This window comes from Talpa occidentalis, unplaced genomic scaffold, assembly GCF_014898055.3.
Source record: "Talpa occidentalis isolate TD23 unplaced genomic scaffold, MPIMG_talOcc4v2.1 talOcc4.2, whole genome shotgun sequence".
NCBI classification, from domain to species: domain Eukaryota; kingdom Metazoa; phylum Chordata; class Mammalia; order Eulipotyphla; family Talpidae; genus Talpa; species Talpa occidentalis.
The window spans coordinates 142247727-142269575 of record NW_023602073.1 but is presented as its reverse complement, the minus strand read 5'-3'; the positions used below and the strand labels follow the sequence as shown (position 1 = coordinate 142269575).

Genomic DNA, 21849 nt, shown 5'->3' with positions numbered 1-21849 from the left:
ACTGAGGGGAGCAGTGGGCAAGACAGGAGAAGTCTGCTTCGCCATGTGGTTTCTTCCTGGCCGGCCGGGGATTGAACTCGTGCTACAGAGGCTACAGATTGCTTCATAGTGCGGTGCTTAACCCCTTGCCCCACCAGGAAGGCCCCACTTCAAACTTCTAAGTGTCTTTTTTTTTTTTTAATTTATTTATACAAGCACTGGGTACAGTCAGAAGCACAGGAGGGTGAGAGAATTAACCAGAGCCAGAGCAGGGAACAGAACAGGCAGACTGACAAAATACACTGCTGAGGGGAGCAGCGGGCGCAGCAGGAGAGGTCTGCGTGCCATGAGGGACCCTCGCCGGCGGCCAGGGATGGAACCGGTGCTGCAGAGGCTGCAGGCAGCTTCGCAGCCCAGTGCTCAGCCTCTGTGCCACCAGGACAGGCCCCTTTTAAATGTCTTGATTCCTTTTATTTATAAGCAAGCCTATACTGCCATGACGGTATATTTTAACTCCTACATTTCAGTTATGCTATTTTCATGGTTCATGAAAAACAAAAAAAAAAATCATCTAACCTATCAATTTATTAAATTTTACTCTGTACGTTGAAGTTGCTAAAACACAAAGGTAAATACATCCTAATTCAAAAGGAGACTTACAGACACCAACACACCACCACAGACAGTAATTTTTCATAATAGCAATGTCCTATTTGTAACATTCTCCTTAGGGTCTCTGAGAGTGAACAAACTCAGAGACGGCTGATTAGACCTAGGAACTGGGGGTAAGAAACAATTGGTGCTAACTGGCCTATGGGGAAATTAAATCCATGTTGGGCTTCTTGAGAATGTTGTTATGGTTAATAAATAAATTGAGGCAAGTGACTGTATCTGTCAGTGAACTATAGAAAATATATAAAAATTTTCTGTAAGTCACCTGTAAACAAAGAGAAAAGCAAAATGTGTTTTCATTAGTAAGTAAAGCATATAAAAATTAGGTTTGTAAACAAAAAATTTAGTGGATATGGTTGATAAGTTTTCATAACATGATAAGAATATGAAAGTTTTCCAGGTCAGAAGAAATGGGTACCTTTAACATTTTGAGGGTCATGAACCAAAACCTGTTGATAAGCAAATGCCGCTTTCCCATCTCCACTAAGACGTTTAGAGGAATTAAACACCATCACACAGTCTGAAGATGTGATATGTTACCAGAGTTTAAAAAGATGAGTGACTTAAATGTGTTAATGTTAAAAAGTCTCAGATACACTGTTCGGTGAAAAATGCAAACAATACATTTACTTATATTGAGAAAAGTCAACCCACTATTTCCAGGTATTCAAATATAAATGTCTTAGAAAAGTCTAGAAGGCAGATACTTAAGTGATAACTGGTTATCTGTGAGAAGGGGGTGGAACTACTTAAGGCTGATTAGGGACTCTGGCTTTACTGGCATGGCCTGAAATTATTTCATAGCAGGAGAGAGAAAAATTAGACCAGGCTATAGTCCCAGCTCATAGAATCCTTAAGCCTTACTTGAATATTGAAGATGGAAGGGGTAACTATTTGTTTAATTTTATACAAACGAAAGAAGAGTATTTACCAGCCTTTGCAAAAAGGTGGGATGGCTTTCAGTAAGACAATGCTGATGCATTCTTAGAGTAAACTGAACAGTTTTCCTATAGAGAAGAAACGCTCAATGGCAGACAGCACCGTCACCAAATGTTAAACATCATACTTACCAAACAAAGAACTGATCCACTAAGGAAAAATACATTTGTTTGTTACAGGCAGTGAGAAAGTTGGTGTGACATAATTCTCACTGGTTACAATATAGCTTCTAGAAACTCAACTACTAAATAAATGAATTAAGTATGAGGTTTTTTTTAAAAGTAGCTTTTATTTCAGCACATTTGACTCACCTGGTCCATTAGACAAAAAGACCTGTTGACTAAATACAACATAATTTCCACCTCCTGAGGGGCCTCACGCATCATCACCTGACCGCTGGTCAAGCCGACCGTCTGTGGGTCCAGAGCGCCCTCCACGGACAGAAGTCCCTCCCTAGGGATTTTCTGTCTGTCTTTGCTCTTCCTCTTCTTCCATGAACCTCCCCTCGGGGGATGCCATGTTCTCCAAAAACCTTTCCTCGAAAGGCGCCTGCACCAGGGAGTCTCTTTCCTCCAGCAGCCTCTGTGCCTGTGGCGGGAACTCGTCCTCCCTCCACGCGTCTCCGCTGGCCTCGGCCTCGCTGAACCTGCCCTCGGGCTTCGCGGGTGGGCCCTGGCCCTCCTTCCACTCGTACATCGTCAGTCTCTTCTCCACCACCTCACGAATCAACACTGAAAAGTCACACGCACAGACATCACGACGACGTCGCGTACTGAGCAGCTCCCGCGCAGCCCAGGAGTGTGAACCACTCGCGGGCACTCCCTCCCCCAGAGTTAACCTCACAGCAGTGGGCGCCTCGCTTCAGGCCACGGGACAGCCCCCATGAATGATGCTCAGTGCCTGCTCTAACCCAGTCTCACTCATAAAATAATGACAGAAGATATTAATTCTGACCAAGTGGAGAACCAAAATAATACTGAAGGTAACATTCGCACCTTTGGTCATAAAACAGATAAACTGAAAAACGACAGAAACATCACTAAAATGAACCTCCTCTTTCATATTCTTTCTACTGAAAAATTTCAGAGATGACTTTTAAATACATTAAAAACTTACTGTCCAGCACGGTCCTGCCCACCATACTGTACTCCATGGCCTTGTCCACTTCGTTCATCAGCCACGGGAGGAAGCCTATCTCGATGTCTGCAGCGAAAAAGGGCTCATTTTAGTAAGTGCTTTTAATGCATCGTATAGATGGGAGAATCATCAACACTGTTTTCTTAATACAAAATATTAAATAGATTCATACAGCAGTACTCTGCCGTCATCCCTATGTATGTTCTGGTTCATTTCTTTTCTGCTGCTGCAGAAATAATATTTGCAGAACTATGAGATCTTCCCCACAGTCCAAGCCTCCAGCACTGACTCTGAGGGTGGGGTGGGGTGGAGGAGGGGGTGGTGGGAGCAGGCCTCCTCCAAATGCCAGGCAGAGTTGGGGTTGAGCTGTGCCTGTCAGGAGGATTCTCCCACGGGAGGTTTGGGGCCTACAGTCTGGCCGGGACTTGGAGGAGGATGGTCAGAGGGCAGTTGAGAACAAGGCCATCTGGAAGTGGGTATTTCCATTAGTGATAAATTCATTCAAAGTGAAATGGAAGTCTGCTGTGTAAGCATTTTAAAAATATGGCCCATTATAATTTAGATTTGAATGTTTCAAATGGCTTCTTTGGGGGTGGGGGGCAGGCCCAGCATCTAGTGGTGACTTTTTATTGGGGTAACACTAGAATGTGGTAGAAAATTGTATCACTATTATATATAATTTTGTTCTGAGGCATAAATCTTATTTGCAAATTTCTAAGTTATTTATAAATGACTTTCCTAGCCATTTATGAACGAAAGAAAGGCTTCTGGCTTCAGTAACGAACAGCGAGAACCGGTTAGATTCCAGGAAGAGGCCAGGCAACAGGGAAGAGCTGGGCCTGGAGCCGCAACCGGGTCAATCCACACCTTCCCACTTCCCTGAGTGCTTCACTTCTGGAGCTTCAGTGTCCGCTTCTGAAAACTGGAAATAAATCTACTCAATTTGCCTCACAGGGCTGTTGGGAGGGCCAAATGGTATCACATATGAAAAGACTATAAAAATTAGAAAATGTAATATAAATGTCTGCTAATAATGTCTGTAATCTGACCTTTACGTCCTATTCATATTACATATGCATCGAGTATGTGATCAGTGAAGATTAACATTACTCGCATCTGCCCAAAATAGGGCCTGTGTGTGGTGTCCCGGGGATTTAAGTGCTTTTGAGCCGAGGAAGGAGAGTGACAGTGAGAAGATGGGGGTGCTCAGCCTCTGCTTGGGCAGACCAGCTCTGTCCTGTGCAACAGAAAGCCGGGGGCAAGGGCAGGGTGCAGGGCTCCTCCCGTATTAATTCCCACACCTAACACGGTGCCTGACTGAGAGCCAACACCTATTTTAAGACATAAATGGCCCTAATAGCTGCCCCCAAAGGGGTTTGATTGGAAGAGAAAGTCACTTGAGAAGTTGCCTGCTTGCACGTGTGTGCCAGCAAACACACCACTCCACAGACATGACATCTACCGCCTAAGAGATCTCATGTCCATGTGAGGAAACTGAGAGTCCTGAAGCTAACCATGAAGCTGGGACCCAAATCCGTTTCTCACATCAGGTCTATGCAGTCTTTCTACTACCTCTATTGCTTCTCCGCGAAGACAAGCATCCTAAAACCAAAGTCGTCACAATACACCACTTCTTGGTGATGCTTTGTATTTAAAACAACTGTAACTGACCTTTGTGAGTCAGAAAGATTCCAATTCAAAATGACAACAGGCCTGAGCTAAAACTGAACTATTAAGAGGCTGCTTATTTTTTTTTTTTGCCATAGGGTCTAACAAAATCCCCACAAACCTCTTTCGATGGGATCGTAGAAGTAGCCCCCCTCCCGGAGACTGTCGAAGACGGAGGGGAACAGGTCCGCCAGGTAGCGCTGCGCAAAGGCGTGTGCTGCGATCTTCTGCGCTGTCTCGCTGTTCTTGTTCACCATCTCCCACTGCTGCTGCTTGCGCCGCTCCTGAGAGGGAGAGAGAGAGAGAGAAAGAGAGAGACACACGTGCTCAGCCCAGGCGGAGCCTGCTCCGGTCAGCAGCTGGGCATCTGTTGGGACGGTGAGCTGTCTGCTACAGCTTCCTGTTTTTCACCAAGATTTGGATGAATTTCAACAGCTAGTAGGTAGTGGGTTCGGAAAAGATGGAGCTTCAGGTAAAACTCATCTCCTAGTCCATTTTCATGTAAACTACACTCGTGTCTCCTTTGATTGCACTGTGCTTTACTGAGATCCGCAGATAATGTGTTTTCTACAAAGTGAAGGTTTGTGGCAAAGAATAGGGCTCGCTGAAGGTTCGGGTGCTGGTTAGCATGTCTCAGCAAAAAGCATTTTATTTTTTATTTTTAAAAGATGTATTTATTTATGCATATAAGAGCTGGGGTGTAGGCCATAGACCAGAGGTACAGAGGGTGAGAGGATTCACCAGAGACAGAGTGGGGAACAGAACAGGCAGATCTACTGAAATACACTGCTGAGGGGAGCAGCGGGCGAGACAGGAGACGTCTGCTGCGCCATGTGGGGTCATCTCCCTGGCCAGGGATCGAACTCCTGCTGCAGTGGCTGTGGATTGCGTCATAGTGCTGATAGTTAACCCCTGCACCACCAGGGAGGCCCCAAAAAGCATTTTTTAATTAAGGTATGTGGGTTGCTTTTTAGACACAATGCTATTGCATAGTTCATAGACTTTGCCTTGTGTCAACATAAGTTATACGCACTGGAAAACAACACCTTAGTGACACGCTTTCTTGAGGTGCTCTGAGAACAAACATGCAAAGTCTGAGAGGTCTGTAATTTCAAGATCTGCCTGTTTTGACTCTATGGATGCAATCAAAGGAAAATAGCCCCTATCTGTGCTTTAATTAGATTATCATAAAGTACAGCTGCTGTGAAGACTGTGGTGACTTAGCTGTGTTCAACTAAAGAATGTGGGCCAATGACTTGCCTTGTTCTTTGAATTCATAGATGTTGAAATGGTTCTGAAAATCACGAAACCTCTTTTCTTGTTGTTGCTTCTTGTCGAGCATATGAAACCCCCTAAGCCCACACACTTTCTTCTCTGCTCCCATGGAGAAGTGGGAGGATTAATATATTTTCTAATTGTCTATTTTCAAGGTTTAAGCAAGTAGAAATTTAAATGATTTATATTCCATGTTTTGTAATATAGTTCCTAACAGTAAATAAATGTTTTTGATACTGATTTCACTGATTATTTCAGCAAAACTAAATTGCTAGTGTCCATTTTATATTTGTAAGCAAATCTGTTATTTTAGCATAATCTTTGTCCTAAACCCTGTGCTCTTTACACATTCATTTTGGAGGGAAACTGGAAATCCACTCCATCAGGCATGGTGCAGATCATCCTAACAGCCAAGTGACCCTGTGTGGGGAGTCAGGCTCTTTGGAACATTCTCAGTCTCTGTCCTTGGTACAGCATGGGACGACAATCATCACGAGCCCCTGGAAGAGCCTACAAGCTCCCTGAGCCAGCGTTTCCTCACTGGAGGTTACTGGCCTACTGGAAGAACAAAAAAATTTTAGAATCCAAAGTTCTAAAAATCTACGATCTAAATAATATTCTCTAGAGACCCAGCAGTTCTGGCATAGCCTCAAAGGGCTCTGGTCACTGAGGAAGCTCCAGGATTCTATTCAGACTCTGCAGCTTCTCCCTGGCCCACCTTGATGTAATTAATGCACGTTCCCTCCACTGCTCCTGGTGTGGACTGAGGGCAGGTCAGGGTGTTTCTTTCACTAGGACCCTTGATACTTAAAGAGTATCTTTCAGTGGGGAAATAGATCATTTAAATAAATCCATTTAGGGCCTCCCTGGTGGCGCAAGGGGTTAAGATGCAAGCTATGAAGCTATCTGCAGCCACTGCAGTACAACTTCGATCCCTGGCCAGGGTGCTACCCACATGGCACAGCAGGCCTCTCCTGACTCGCCTGCTGCTCCCCTCAGCAGCATATTTCAGTCAGGCTGCCTGTTCTGCTCCCCACTCTGTCTCTGGTGAATCCTCTCACCCCCCACACCTCTGGCCTGTGCCCCAGTTCTTGTATGCATAAATAAATAAATCTTTTTTAAAAAATCCACTTAAAATGTTGGAAACTCTAGTTAGATACATTTATATCAGTTAGAATTTTGAAAACATAGCTCAGGCTATGGGTGCTCTGTGGTCTATAGAGAGGAGAGCCCCAGGCCGCACACACCATAGGCCTCCTCTAACCCATTTCTAAAGATTTTTAGCTCTATGGCATATCACATGTAAGCTTGAACATAATCTGTTAAACAGCCAAAATACTATCTGCAAAAGAAAAACAGAATGCTCTACTTTTTCCTCCCGGTGCCGTCGCTCCTGCTCTTCGAGTCGCTGAACTTCGGCCAGTTCGACGTTGCGCAGCTCCTCGTAGTTGTACTGCCGCGCCTGCAGCTTGGCCAGCTCCTCCTCCTCCATCACTTCCAGAAGAGCCTGCTCAATGGTCTTTCCCACCAAAACTTCTAACATTGGCTTAACTTCAAGATCAAAGTCAAAGAGCTTAAACACACAAAACAGAGCACATTAAAAACTGAAGCATGAACCGAATGCTACATGAAGCATTATCCAGAAGAAGCAACAGCAGGGTCCTATTCAGTGTCTTCTATGTGCCAGATACTACGCTGGTGTTTTATCTGTCCTCAAGTAAATCCTCAAAACAGCCCGGCAAGGCACACAGAATCACAGGATTTTATAGACAAAAAGTGATTAAGTCAAAGTTATGAAAAGACCTATGCAGCCATCAAAATGAACCCTGATACTCAAAAATTTTAAGATCAAACTCTGAAGCCCTGGGAAGCCCATGCCTTTCTTATTGTCTGCGTCTTCTGCTTAATTTTTACTGGTTGCTTTTAATTAGCAGGCCTCAGCCACAGAATAATGGATGTTGTGGTGTATCAGCTGCAGGATAGGAGGCAAATATACCCGCCAATGCGGGTTATGAAGACATAGTTTCCAGTTTCAACAACAGTTCTTTCACATTCCTTCAAGTCTTAAATCTCATTTAAGTCAGCACACACACAAGCTTTGCCTCCTTTAAACCTGGCTATGCATTTCAAATTGTAATCCTAAAATGTAATTATTTTAGGTTAGTTTCTAATAGAGATTATCTTCATGAAAGTTATGCAATCAACTAATGAGTAGAATCTTTTATACCAGAGATAGTATTTTTCCTTATTTGGTATAAGTCTCCTTTATATTCACACATTAAAAGCAAGCATGGCAAACACATGAAATAAAAGACATGGATGTTCTAAAAATATTTCTAGTAATTTTCATTCCTTATAAGAGAAAAACATTTTCAAACACTTTCGGTACTCCAGGATAAAATTATTATAGATAAACTTGAAAAGCAATCCAGTAAGTAGGCTCTTTCTGTTTGTGAAATGGTTTGTACCCATATTAACCTTTTCCCTACAGCTAACTTTACCTATTTATAGAGAAGACAGGGAAGTTCAATCATGTACTATACCTCTCCTTCTAGTATTTGGGTGGCCACATCCATGCCAGTTTTGGCAGGAATAAAGAGTGGTGTGGGTGGTCTGTCCAAAAATGCATCTGTTTGGCATTCCATATCAACTTCTATTATGCGGTCAGCAATTTCTTCGAGGTATAATTCTAAGGGAATATCATATACATTGAGTTTGAGATTCTGGTCTGTTTAAAGCATATATGTGTATCTGAAACTTCAGCTCCTTTACAACAGAGTGAAGTGGATTAGAAATAAGCCTTAGAATGAAAGTGCCCATGACAAGGTTCACTTCTCATATGGAACTCAGTCAGTGTCTTTATATACTGAAAACCATCAGGTTAGCCAGGCTGGAAGAGCCAGTGAATGCTGAGAGAGCACTGAGCTCTGTCTATGCAAATGGAACTAAGGAAGACATGAAAGCATAGATGTATACCAGGACAAGGTCTACAAGAGAGTGGGGAAGCTAATCACTCATCTACATAAATGAGTTCCAAGATAGTAAAGGTATAAAGATTTGAAAATTCCTAGATATTAAAAAAATTATGCGCCATGTTGCTAGGTTACCTGGTGTTCCACGTAGCCTATTATAAATAGACACAGGGAAACACATTCTGCCTTAGGAATGATTTCTGTGAGGCAAGGGCAGTGTGGCATCATGCAAGGGACATAAGAACTGGAGTTAAATGCTGAACTAGGCAAGTTGCAACCTCCTAGGGCCTCAGTTTCTTTATCTGTAAAATGAATCCTAATTATCCATCACATAGATTGTTTGTAATAATAAGGGAGAAACATAGGGAAAGGACCTGGCAGAGTCTCAGATACAGGAAATACTCAGCAAAAGGTGGCTGTTGTGGCATCACTTAATAATCTGATGGCATGAATAAACACTAACATTTAACTCTCACAGAATTGTGACTATAGTGACTAAACACAAACATGTACTCATTTCAGACTTGGCCTCAAGGTAGGGATTACAGCATGGACTGGCTCTCTTCCCTTTGCTGTCCAGAAGGAACCCCACTGAATCCACGCGCCATCTTAGCAGGGTTCCAGGGGATTCGGGAGTCTTTATGTTGGTCCCAGGAAAGCACCAAGTCATGTCTGATTATCTAGAGTCTGTCAACAACAGCTAGACCCTGCAGGTCTCTACAGATGAGAACAGTTAGGCAACAGAAGCCTGGCCCTGGCCTGGGAGAGCCTGTGGCCCTGGGGAATGAACACAGCGACAGGGGAACGAGAGAGGCCCCAAAGGGGAGAAGAGGGTGTGCTCTCAGCCCAAGGGGCCCATTTTTCTCAGGAAACAAACCGAATGTCTGAGCAGCGCTGCCTTGCTCACTGTCTTCTAAGCCCAACAGTGACTCAGGTTGGGCCATAAAAAGAAAAGGGGGGACATAACCCCACTTTGAGGATAGATTATGTGAAAAGGGCTAAAAGAGATCAATTTGATCGTAGCATTCTTTTTTTCTCATACCCATCTCAACTGCTAGGCATGTCCAATATAATAACAAATACACTACTAATCTACCGAAAGGATTTCTCCTACCAGGTCCTGAAGACTTCCCCAATAACACAAGTAACAAAGATCATAAACAAATGAACTGACAGAAAACTGAGTGAGCCTGTGGCTGGGCCACATACCTGTTTGCACGTCCACATGCTTCCTGCCGTCCACGGGCTCCGGCGTTCGCGGTCTCAGCTGGTCTCGGGCTCGTTTTTTGGCAAGAGTCTTCCTCTTAGCCTGATGCTGTTTCTGAGCCTCTACAGGGTCAGGCCGCCCAGACTGAGGGTGACAGAAAAGGCCTCTAAACTTTAGAACATATTTCTCAAAGCACATAGAACTGCTATTCCCATAGTGATTCCTGGAGAGTCTGAAAGCACTTCCTGATCCCCAGAGGCTTAAAATCTTATTTCAACTTAGCCAGGCAATCCCAGCAGGGATCCACGAGGAACTGTGAGTGTAGCTGTGGGCTGGAGCACGCAGTGCAGAATCCCACCTTGTAACCTGTTCTTCCTCATTCAAGCATGTTTACCACAAAGTCTCGGGTGCCTAGTAAAACTGAGGTGACCGTTTGGTTACAGTACATTTTAGTGTGTCACTAAGAATTTGAAAAGCATTAGCATTTTTTAAACCTGAATTTCATTTGTCCAGAATTTCCTTAAAAGATATATTAGCTCAGAAAGAAAACATCTTCAGTCCAAATGAGGTTAGCCAAGTGCACAGAACAACAGGTGACTTGGGCTGGAAGTATTATTCACAGAGATTCTGCAATATCCAGCAGTCCTTGACTCCACGTCCACATCTTGTTTTACAGTCATTTTCAAGGTAAACATGAAAGGAGGGGGGAAATGTAAATACTTCGCATGAAAAAAATTTCATATATAAAATGAAAATTCTTAACATTGATATTGAAATGGCAATGTAATAACATTAAAGCTTGTTAAAAAAAAATGACCTGTAACCCACATTCTTAATACAGTGGCTACTGTTACTTGAATGTGTACAGTATTTCTGAAGTTGTGCTATCACAAATATGATGTGGTTTTGCTAACGTTTCATGACCATAAGCTTTCACCCTCCACACTTGCCTGCACACTTACCTGACATAGTGGAAAGAAAAACATGAGTTCTGAAGCTTAAATTCCAACTCTTCAATTCTTTAGTTAGTAGGGCTAATAAAGCTGAGACTAATAACCTAAGTTTTCAGATACTCAGTCTTCTCATGCGTACAATGGGAAAGCTAGTAACATCTCAGGTTTTGGTTGTAAGGAGCAAAACCAATGATAACGTAACGAGTCTAACATAATACCTGACAGAAGATATTATGCTATAAATAGCTCTTCCTTCCTCTCCTTTTATTGCAATATAATCATACCAAAGAAAGATCTTCTATTACCCTATTTTCCTGATAAAATTACTCATCTAATTTTAGGACTGTTCAATGAAGTCCCTTTTTCTTTGTGTATATAGTTTCCATTTTTATTAATCATACTCGATCTATTTCCATTTTCTTAATGGAATAGGATCATCAATGTCAACTCTTGAAAGCTTTGGGGTTCTATAAATGCCACAAGTTCATTTAAAAAAATGCATTGCCCATCTGAACTGTTTGGCAAGACTTCATCTTTTTTATTTTTTATAGCTGAGTAGTATTTCCTGTGTATATACATCACACTGTGTATAAATGCTAATCACTAATCTCAGTACTTAGGGTACTCAATTAAATATCCTAAGTTGGGTACTTAGGTTGTTTCCATAGCTTCGCTATTATAACAGTGCTGCAGTGAACACAGGAGTGCAGCTATCCCTTCAAATTAGTGTGTTTGCATTCTTTAGGGAGCTACCTAGGAGTGGAATTACTGGATCATATGTTAAATCTATTTTTAACATTTTGAGAGACCTCTATCCTGTTTTCGATAGGGGCTGCAATAGCCTACATTCCCACCCACAGTGCAGGGGCTTCCTTTCTCTCTACCCTTTCTCCACTTTGAATTCTCCTCTGTTGGAGTTTCAAGCAATGGGTAAAAGATTTCACACATTCCCAGCGCATGTGGGAGTTTTCTCTGGAGATCAAAGAGCAGATTTCTGGCCAAGGAGCTCCCACGTGGGCCCAGGTTCTTCCGAGTGGATTGAGGGTTGGGTTTCACTTCAACGATCTGCCAGTGTAGACTCTGATGGCGCACAATGAATGAGGATCTGCGCCCGAGCGTTTTCTGTCACTGCACATAAAACCCCGTCTCCCTGTGGACACCGGGTCCACTCTTGCTTTCTCCCCACTCGTGATTTCTCTAACTGCTTTGTCAGTTGCCTGCACATGTGGGTGTTTTCTCTGGAGATCAGAGGGTGATGCTGTTTGGCTCCCCCCTGGAGTGAGTGTCCTGTTGCTGCAGAGTCCCAGGCTGGAGGACAGCCTTTCAATTTCCCTGCGGGTGAGAGCTTCTCTGACACCTGGAACCTGCAGCTCTTCACAGGTGGGGACCTGTCCACAACGTTCCTGAGCATTTTCTCTTTCACATGAGGTAAGTTTGCAGCAAAATAGAATCATTTGGTACATGCCCCACGCTCACAGTTTCTGGCTGCATGGTGTTCCCATGCTGCATGGTGTAGCCAATTGGAAATGTCTCGTAAGACTGGACCACTGGTGGCCCGGGTGGATCTCCAGGAAGGCCGCAGCTGCCCGCTGTCCTGGCCTGTGGCCCCCCACAGAAGCACTCTGTTCACAGGGGTCTCACGCCCTCTCGCCACTGCGACCACTCACAGGGCGATGGTGAAAGGACCCTGGGGTGCAGGCACTGAGCATGAATACGCCTGCATCTCTCAGCAAGGAACTAAGCCCAGGGCTCCCCAGCACCACACGGTGAGGCCCAGGAGCCTCTGCGCCCACCAGGAAGGCCCCCTTTTTCCTGAGGTCAGCAACACGGAGCCGCCTGCCTGAGCTGCGGCCATTCTCTTAGCGTCCTTCCTCTCAGAACAACTTAATGTCTTTCCTCCTGAAGAGTGTTTTCATTGGATTAGCACCAGGATTTGACAATCCCCTTTCTCGCTGGTCCTGGGTGACCTCCTGCCGCTGCTGTCAGCCTCCATGGCCTCAGGTGAGAAGCCACTGCCTTTCCAGCCGGGTGACGCGGCACAGCTCCCCAGCTGCGCTCAAGACATCAGTCTCTGGCTTTGTCTGAGTGGGAACTTGAGTGTGGCGCGTCCTGGTGCCACGCTCTTTGATTTATCCTGCTGGATGGCACCCGCCTGCCCTTCCTGCCCTGGCTCTCAGGCAGGCACTTCGCATGCTGTTGTCAGCACCAGGCCTCCGCGTGCCCTTTGGGACCCCGGGCCGTGGGGTGCGCCCGTCTGCTGCTGCTCCTCAGCAACCCGCGGCTCCAGTCTCCGAGCCTGTCCTCCGTGATTCGCCCCGGGCAGCCCACGGATGTGTCTGTGACCCGCAGATCGTCCCTCAGTCATCGCCAACAGATCCACCCTGAGTTTTAAACTTTGGTTGTTATGTTTTTTTTCAGTTTAACATTGTCCATTTTCATATTTTCTGTTTCTTTGCTAAGGTTTCCTGTTTTTTCCACCCGTCACAAGGACGGTCGTAATTGTTTACTCTGATGGGGACACATTTTTGATCTCGGCTTCAGAACCCGGCGCGGCCCTTCCCTGCAGGTGAGGCTGCGGCCAAGGGCTCCGGGCGGGCGAGGAGGGCTCGCTGTGACCCGGACGGTCGTGAGACTCTGGGGCTGCAGAAGCGACCCCTTTAATCCCGGCGGCAGGCGGGGGTGGAGAGGGACACCCCGCCCAGCTCCTCCCAGCACCCCGAGAAGGCAGAGTGCCTCGTGTCCGCCTGATGGGGGCAGGTGGGGGGCTCAGCTGCCCGCTCACTGGTGTGGGTTGTGCAGCCTCGTGTTCTTTCTTGTCACCCCAGGTAGGGTTGAAAATTCAGTTTCCTCCTGGCTCTGCTGATGCCACCCCCGCGAAAATAGGGCACCCATTTCAAAAGTAGGGCACCCACTTATACCATCTCTTATCCCCTCCCCGCCCCCAGGCAAGGGCGGAAGCTCAGCTTCCGGCTGGACCAGAGGGTGAAGGGTGGACCCTTCCTTCCACCCGGCCTCTTGCTGCCCCAGAGCGGTGAGGTCGAGCTCCGGGGAAGGGCAGGGGGCCGTTGCAGGGTCTCAGGCTGCAGGAAGGCTGGTCCTCAGAAGGGTCTCTGTTCCCGGCCTCCTTCACCCCGACTGTTGGATGGAGGGGGCAGGCTCTTCTCAGATGGGTCTGTAGGGGTGGCAGGGTACAGGCTTCTCCCAGTTTAGTGGGGACTGAGGGAGGCACAGAAAACCTGGGGAACCCAGTGCCCACTCTTCCTCAAGTCCTGACCAGCCAGTTCACTCCCTCCCTTCCACCTTTCAGAGTGTTCCTAAGCTGCCTGTGCTGCCTCCACTGGTTTTCAGCTGTAGGAGGACGAGAAGGAAACGGTTGACTCCTTCTTGTCGGGAACTGGAGGTCTCAGTGTAGACTTGTAAGATAAGATAAGGTTTCAGTTCACGAAGAACAAAGGAACCTATGTCAAGTCATCACGACATTGATTTCTTAAGAAAGGGCAACAAAAAGGTGAGTCTCCTTTCTGTGTTTGTTCTGGTTGTGCCAGGGAACACTCCCGCTGCCGTGAGAAAATGTGCAAACTGGTGTCTGGATCACGCAGACTTGTGGGTGCCAAATGCGGGCCCTGAACTGGCTGTGCCAGGACTGCCTAGAGCCGCGTGTTGAGGATGCACGGGCCTCATCCAACCCTGCAGGTGCCACCGCACTCAACCCAGGAGGGCAGGAGCATCAGGAGTCTTCCAGGTGGTTTTGATGGCCCCTGCTTCAGAGTGTCTGACACCCACACATTGCCCCATGGCTTAGGTGCGCATGTCACAGAGCACGTACAGATTAGCGCAAACCATCACTCTACGTCACACCAGGATTCCTCATCTCTGTACCCGCAATACCCTGCATAGGCCTGAAACTCAATAAATAGTTATGGGCATTAAAGAAGCATATTCCCACTCTTTATGACCATAGAATCAGAGTACAAGAAAATAGAAACCGACCTAAATCTATCGGGCCAGTGCTACTCAGACTGGGCCTTGCACTAGTGCTGTCTGCCAACTGTTAGAACTGGCCAGTCACAATCTAAGTGGAGTAACAGAGAGGAAAAGTTTGGAAACTATTAGCACAGTGTGCCAGAGTTCTATTGAAACCCACAAAAATCCTGCAACTTGTATTTTAGTGACCATTTTTGCTGAAATACATGTAATGTACAGCTAGGTTGTTCTATCCATTTCTAGGTGTGCAGTTCAGCGGCGTTAGGTCCACACACACTGTCCCGCAGCCACAGTGCCGTCCACCAAAGGCCACCTCTGTACCCACTAAATAACAACTCCCCTCAGCCCCCTACCTTCTGGCAACCACCAGCAGGCTGGTATTTTGTATGTCTTCCCCCCGACCCCATTTTCCTAGTAATCCATCTTTATTTTATAAATGTTTTAATCTGCAACAGATTAACATTAGAGCAGAGAACTGGTCCTCCATGGGGGTCTGCGACTGGAGGACTCACCGGCTGTGCCACCTGCAGCGCGTACGTGTTCCCTCGGATCACCCTCCGGTCGTACATTATGTTTCCGTACCGTATGGGTTCTTCAGGCCTATAAGACAGCAAATCCCGAGTCACTACCACCATGGAGTGCTGGCATTTATGACGGCAATACAAGTTCAATACCACTTAGACTAAGATGAAAATGCTGGAAGAAAGCAGGTTTTGGCTTAGCACAGTCCATTAAATAAGGAGACAAGTGGCTACTATTTATGGAATGCTTACTATATGCCAGACCCTTCACATGTATTATTTCATTTATTGCTCACAATAAGCTTCAAGTAGGGAATTATGATTCCTCTTTGACAGAAGAGGAAACAGACTCAGACAGGAATCTGCTCAAGGTCACCTGGCTAGTAAGAGGCAGGGCTGGATTAGGCAGCTGCCTGCTGACCTCGATCAGGTGTGAGCACTGCCTGCCAGGAAGGCTCCAGCCCTGAAACACTCAAAAAGGTTTGATTCAGGGTGGAGAAGTTATGTTGCTAGAAGAATCAGGCTTAAAAATAAAAATAAGTCACATTTCTCATTGTTCTTTAACCTTAAGGATACTTTTAAATGATATTTAAATGTCAATACAATTTTAATTTGGGGGATCAGAACAATCATTAGGGCCTCCCTGGTGGCGCAAGGGGTTAAACACCGCACTGTGAAGCTATCTGCAGCCTCTGCAGCAAGAGTTCAATCCCCGGCTGGCCATGGAGCAACCCACATGGTGCAGCAGACCTCTCCTGTCTCACCCGCTGCTCACCAGCAGTGTATTTCAGTCAGTCTGCCGGTTCTATTCCTTACTCTGTCTCTGGTGAAACCTTTCACCCCCCCCCAACCCCCCACCCCAGGGCCTCTGGCCTGTATCTCAGTTCTTGTATGCATAAAAAAATAAATCTTAAAAAAAAAAAAGAACTATCATTAGTGAAAAACATGCAGTTGATACTTTTATTCAAAGTTCTTCAAACGAGAACCTATTTATGGCTATGAAACCAGACGTGGACCCAAACCAATAAGGGCTTCTACCAGAAATGATTTTGAGAAGGGTAGTACATTGCATATTTATCATAAATGAAGCCACTATTGGATAACCTGACCCCACGATTCTTAAAACCCTGTCACGCCTCAGGGCCCATCCTCCTTCCCTGCAGGGTTCAGCTTAGCAGGCTACCAATGCCCAGAAGCTCTTTTCTAGGCTCCTCCTTTCCACCCCATTCTTGAGCCTGTTTGCTCCTCCTGCGCTGGAAGACTTCCTTGGGGCTCAGCCCTTCATCCTGAGTGGACCTCATCCACTCTCAAGGCTTTACTTATGAGCCATATACCTGAAGATCCCAATTTTAGTATATCTTTAGTTAGGAACCTTCCTCTGAACTTCAGGCATGTATATGCAATTGCCGTACCCAGCTCCACCTCACTAAGATGGTTCAAAAGCCACCTCAAAATTATCATCCTCCCACTATAACTTGTTATTTAGTGCTATTTCATTAAATGTATCACTAACCACCCAATGGTTTAATGTAGACGTCTGGGAGTCATCTACGACTCCCTACATCCAGTAAGTCCTATTGATTATATACTGCAAATTTTTCATGCATTCACCCATTTCTCACTGCCACTACTACCTTGTACTTGGACTACTGCAAAAGTCTCTTAACTGGGCCTCCCAGGTGGCGCAGCGGTTGAGCGCTGGGTTGCGAAGCTGCCCGCAGCCTCTGCAGTGCCAGTTCGATCCCCGGCTGCTCCCCGGCCACCGGAGGAGGGTCCCGCATGGCTTGCAGACCCCTCCTGCCGCCCGCTGCTCCCCTCAGCAGTGTACTTCGGTCCCTCTGCCTGCTCTGCTTCCCACTCTGGCTCTGGTGAATTCTCTCACCCTCCCGCTCTTCTGACTGTACCCAGTGTTTGCATGTATCAATCAATCAATCAATAAATCTTTAAAAAAAAAAGTCTCTTAACTGTTGGCAACAACATTTATCTTTTAGAATGGAAAAATCCAAATATAACTCTGTTTGACTAAAGCCTTCTGTACTAATTAAAGTAACAATGAGGACATTTTTCATTCTATCAAAAGTCAAAAAGAAAAAAAATCCTAACATCTATTGCTGGAGAGGATGTGCAGAAAGGGTATGTGTGAACATTCCTGGAAGAAAGGCATATTGTTTATATTAAAAAATATACAACCTAATAATCCCACTCTATGAAACTGCCTCAGAGAAATAAAAAGGCCTGTCCATAGGTTGTTTATTAAAACCTACTTGTTTGTAGCTAAAAATTTGAAGCAGACTGAATACCTATCGATAGTGGAAAATGTAACAAGGTATGGCACATGCAGGCTGGAGGGTATCATGCTATTAAATATAAGTGGAGGGATCTCTACGAAGAAATAAGTGAGAACATTGGTTGAGAACCATGTATAACCCTGGCCCATTGCTGGGAAACAGAGAAAACCCTTGTACAAGTGCAGCTGTGTTACAGATCCCTTCCTTGTCTTGTGGAGAAAAGTACAGAAGCATTTGTGCAAACCTGTTAACATGGCGAACAACACTAACTTGGGGCCAGGAGGTGAGCAGTGTTGCAGGGGGCAGGGGTAGATATTAGGCTGCACTACGCGTACTCCCATGCACCAATGCTTTGAGCACTTTTAGGAAACTTAAATATGTCTGTATATGTACATAGGAGATTAGGAAAAAAGGAATCGGATCTTGTAAGATGGTGGGGGGCGGGGAGAGGAAGAGTCAGCTGCAGATTTATATGTACAGTGTGATCTCATTTTGGAAACCTCCCATCTAGGTGTACATATGCTCATAGACACATCAGCACAAGGTGCTAAATCTAGTCACAATAGGGAAGTAGTAGAGAGGGTAGGAGGCAGTTAACATTGCCTTTATGTATCCTTAGCTTTTATTTTTCATTTGCTTTGACAAGTATATTATTATCTTTGTAAACTGAAAGTCACTGAGAAGGATAATTTTAAACTGAAAAATCAAATACGTCCCTCCACCATACCACACACAATTCCAATGGATGACCTGAATTAACAGATTACATCAATATACCAATTAACTCTATAAAATTGTAGCTAATGATTTTTATTTCATCTGTTGATTTTTATTTCATCTTGTTGTAATGATTCGCAATCACTCAAAGGCACCAGAAAATGTTTTTAAAAAGAGTCTCTTTTAAAATTGAAGCTTTTAGGGCCTCCCCGGTGGCGCAGTGGTTGAGCGCTGGGCTGCGAAGCTGCCGGCGGCCTCTGTGGCGCCGGCTCGATCCCCGGCTGCTCCCCGGCCACCTGAGGAGGGTCCCACATGGCGCGCAGACCTCTCCTGCCGCCCGCTGCTCCCCTCAGCAGTGTCCTTCGGTCCTTCTGCCTGCTCTGCTCCCCGCTCTGGCTCTGGTGAATTCTCTCACCCTCCCGCGCTTCTGACTGTACCCAGTGTGTGTATAAACAAAACAAACAAATAAATAAATAAAAAAAAATGCCTCTAAAATTGAAGCTTTTATAATAGAAATAATTGCTCTTCAACTGTAAATTTTCTACTTTGGTCTTCCTCAAATGATAGGCATTTCTTTCAAGTTTTTGCCAGAATAAGATAATTATGAATTTAAACTCGGTGTCTGAAATAAGCGTCGGGTTGCACCGCTGCTGTTCAGCCATTCATTGACTGGTTTGCGTGGAATGTTTATCACCTGTCAGGCCCGTCCTAAGTGAACCCCGGTTCCCGCTGCCCCACAGCCTGCATTCTTGAGAAGTTTTGCTCATTGCAAAATTTGAGGCTTTCACGGAGAGAACTCTAAGGGGATCAACACGCTCCTGGTCCTTTCTAAACACGGATGTTGAACAGTATGGGCAAGCGGGCGTACTGAAAACTACACTTTGGGGTCCAGCCCGGGAGGGGGGTTAGGGGGGTCCAGCCTGATTCCTGCCCAAAGCTTGGACAGAGCTCGCTTGGCCCGGTTCCGGGCGCGCCGTCGGTGCGCCCCCCGCGCGCTCCGTGCCGCCTGCACACTGGGCTCCCGCCACCCGGGGCACGCCCTGTGCACTGGGCACGAGCCGGGGACGCCCCCGCCGGGCGCCGGGCACCGGGCGGGCCGCCCCCAGCACTGGCCGGGATTCCGCGAGCCAGCCGGGCCCGCGCAGCCCCTTCCCGCGGCGCCCCGCACCGGGGGCCCGGCCGGGCCGCGAGGGGGGCGCGGGGCGCGGCTCACTCACAGCGGCAGCAGGTCGTCCCGGTAGCGGCGGCGCTGGCAGGGCGGGGGCCGCGGCCGGCTGGTGTAGGTGTAGGTGCTCATGGCCGGCGAGGGGGCGTCCGGCCGCCTGGGGGTGACGCTCGGGTCGGGGCGCCCAGCTGGCGGCGGAGCCGGGCTTCGAGGCAGGCGGCCGCGGAGGCGGGGCGGGCGGCGGGGAGGTGTACGCGGCGCCACGGGCAGGGATTCCGCGACGCGGGCAGCGTCAAGGGCGGAGGCGGCGGGCGAGACGCGAGGCGGCGGGAGCGGGGGGCGGGAGCGGCCGCGCTCGGTTCGCTCCAGCGAGCGCTGAGCCCGCCGGCGGCGCCCGCATCGGTTGCCAGGCAACCCCGAGACCCGGCCGGGGGCGGGGCCTGCAGGCAGTTCCGGCGGGCGGGCTTGGCGGGCGGGCTTGGCGGGGCGGGCGGCGCCGAGAGGCACTTCCGGCTCCTGGCCCCGCCCAGCCGCGCCGCCGGGGCCGGGGCGCCTGCGCGTTAGGGGCGCGGGCTGAGGTCCTCGCGGGTCGGCGGCCGACCCCGGCCCCGCCTAGGCCTGTGCCGGGGCCGGGCTGGTGTGGGCGCCATTCCCACCGGCCCACGCGCTGCGCTCTCCCTGTGGCGGGCGCCGTCGGCTCTTTGTCCCCGGCTGCGCGGCGCCCGGGCGCCCGGCTCTCTGATGTGCCGGGCCGGGGCGCGCACCCCGGGCCTCCCAGCGCCCCGGCCGCGCTCCCCGGGCCCCGGGCCGCTGCACCCGAGTCTGCTCGCGTTTCGCACCAGCTCCTCTGCCTGCGGCTCTGCAGGCAGCACCCCAGCTTACGCCCCTGCTCCCCGGCCGCAGGGCCCACCCTGCAGGGACAGGTTGGGGCGCTTTTTTGAGGCTTTTAGGCCCCCTGGCTCCTAAATCAGCCAAGCCCCGGGTTCTGAAGACTGAAGCATCAGGGGGTGGGCCGCTGGATGATTTGGCTGCTTTCGTTTTGTTAAATGTTAAAATCTTGTAGTTATGTAACAGGGTGGTCCCCAGGAAAGGGGGAGCTGAGCAGGAAGAGGAGAAGCTGGAGAAGAGACTGAGGAAGGAAGGAAGCAGGATGGAGCCAGGAGACCTGGAGGAGGCGCATGGAGCCTAGAGACACGTGAAGAAACTGCGCTTGTCTTTTGGTTGTGGACGGGGTGACACAGATGTGGGTGAGACCCGTGGGGAGGTGACAATAGCAGCTTTTATCTTGATGTTGATTTTGCTCTTTTCCTTCCGGGCTTGTCTGGTTGTTTCTGGCCCTTTTCTGTGGGTCCCCACTGGAAGATGCTGTAGACTCGTGGCAGACTTTGGGGCCTTGCTCTGGGCCAATCCCATTTGGACGAGGGGACAGGTAACTCTGGATGCTTCATTTAGAAACTAGACTCTTTGCCTTACCTGTATTGTTTCCTAGTTGTATTAAAGTTCCTTCCCATTAAAGTCTCCTATGTTTTGTGTTGATGCGGCGGATGGCAGAACCCATTTAGAATAGGCAGGTTTGCGGGGTTTGGGCTGCCCCTCTCCCTGCCCTGTAACAGTTAGTGTAGGTGAACCCTGAATTACTGGGCCTGGTGAGAGCAAGCGAGTGTGGGTGTATTGAAGCAAGAGGAAAGATCTGACAGCAGGAGGGAGCTCAAGAGAGGATGCGCTTTGCTCCAGCCTTGTCTAAAACTACACTGTCAGACTAGCTGTTGCCCATGTGCTAGAGTATGGATTAGGCACTAGGTGGTCCGGAAGGTCCATGGTGGTGGTTTTTCTTTTCTCTAATTATCCTGCAACTGGATCTTATGCTACTTGGTGGCTAGTTTAGCAACATTTTCAGCAAGACACTTCTATTTTTCTGGGAGGCATTTTGTTTCTTCTGTTGCCATATTGTTTAAAATCACTGTCCCGTGTCTCAGCCTTTCCTGTTCCCCCGGTCCTCCTGGTCTCTGTCCCTCTCAGTAATCAACTGTTTGCATTTGCCCCAGATCAGCTGAGTGCCGCCTGGAACTAAGTTCTGCAGGATCTAGCCCCAACTTCCGGCCAGTTCATGCTTTTGTGCTTCAGTTTCCCAATCTGCAAAAGGGGGGTTATAGAATTTTTCTTTTAGGGTTTGTCATGAGGATTAAAAGCATTAATACATATAAAATACTTAAGTCTGTGTCAGTAAATGCCTTTCTATTAAAAAGGTACATCCCTCCTGTGCTTTGTAGCTTTTGGTATAAAGCAGATATAGGCATTGTAACCCTACTGTAAAGGTATATGTTGAATGCTACAGATGAAAACTGCGTGAAGAATTTAGGGTTGATCACTTA

At 47.5% G+C, this 21849-nt stretch overlaps 1 protein-coding gene across 1 annotated transcript; it reads right to left on the bottom strand.

Annotated features, from left to right (window-relative positions):
- Window positions 1-1879: 1879 nt before the first annotated feature.
- RSPH3 (radial spoke head 3) lies at window positions 1880-20127 on the bottom strand. Its single transcript, XM_037518794.2, has 9 exons — window positions 20079-20127; window positions 19530-19917; window positions 15299-15386; window positions 9852-9993; window positions 8214-8359; window positions 7040-7243; window positions 4517-4679; window positions 2707-2793; window positions 1880-2321 (listed from the first exon to the last, which is right to left on the bottom strand). The coding sequence occupies exons 1-9, from the start codon at window positions 20125-20127 to the stop codon at window positions 2044-2046; spliced, it is 1545 nt and encodes a 514-aa protein (XP_037374691.2). The 3' UTR covers window positions 1880-2043.
- Window positions 20128-21849: the final 1722 nt, after the last annotated feature.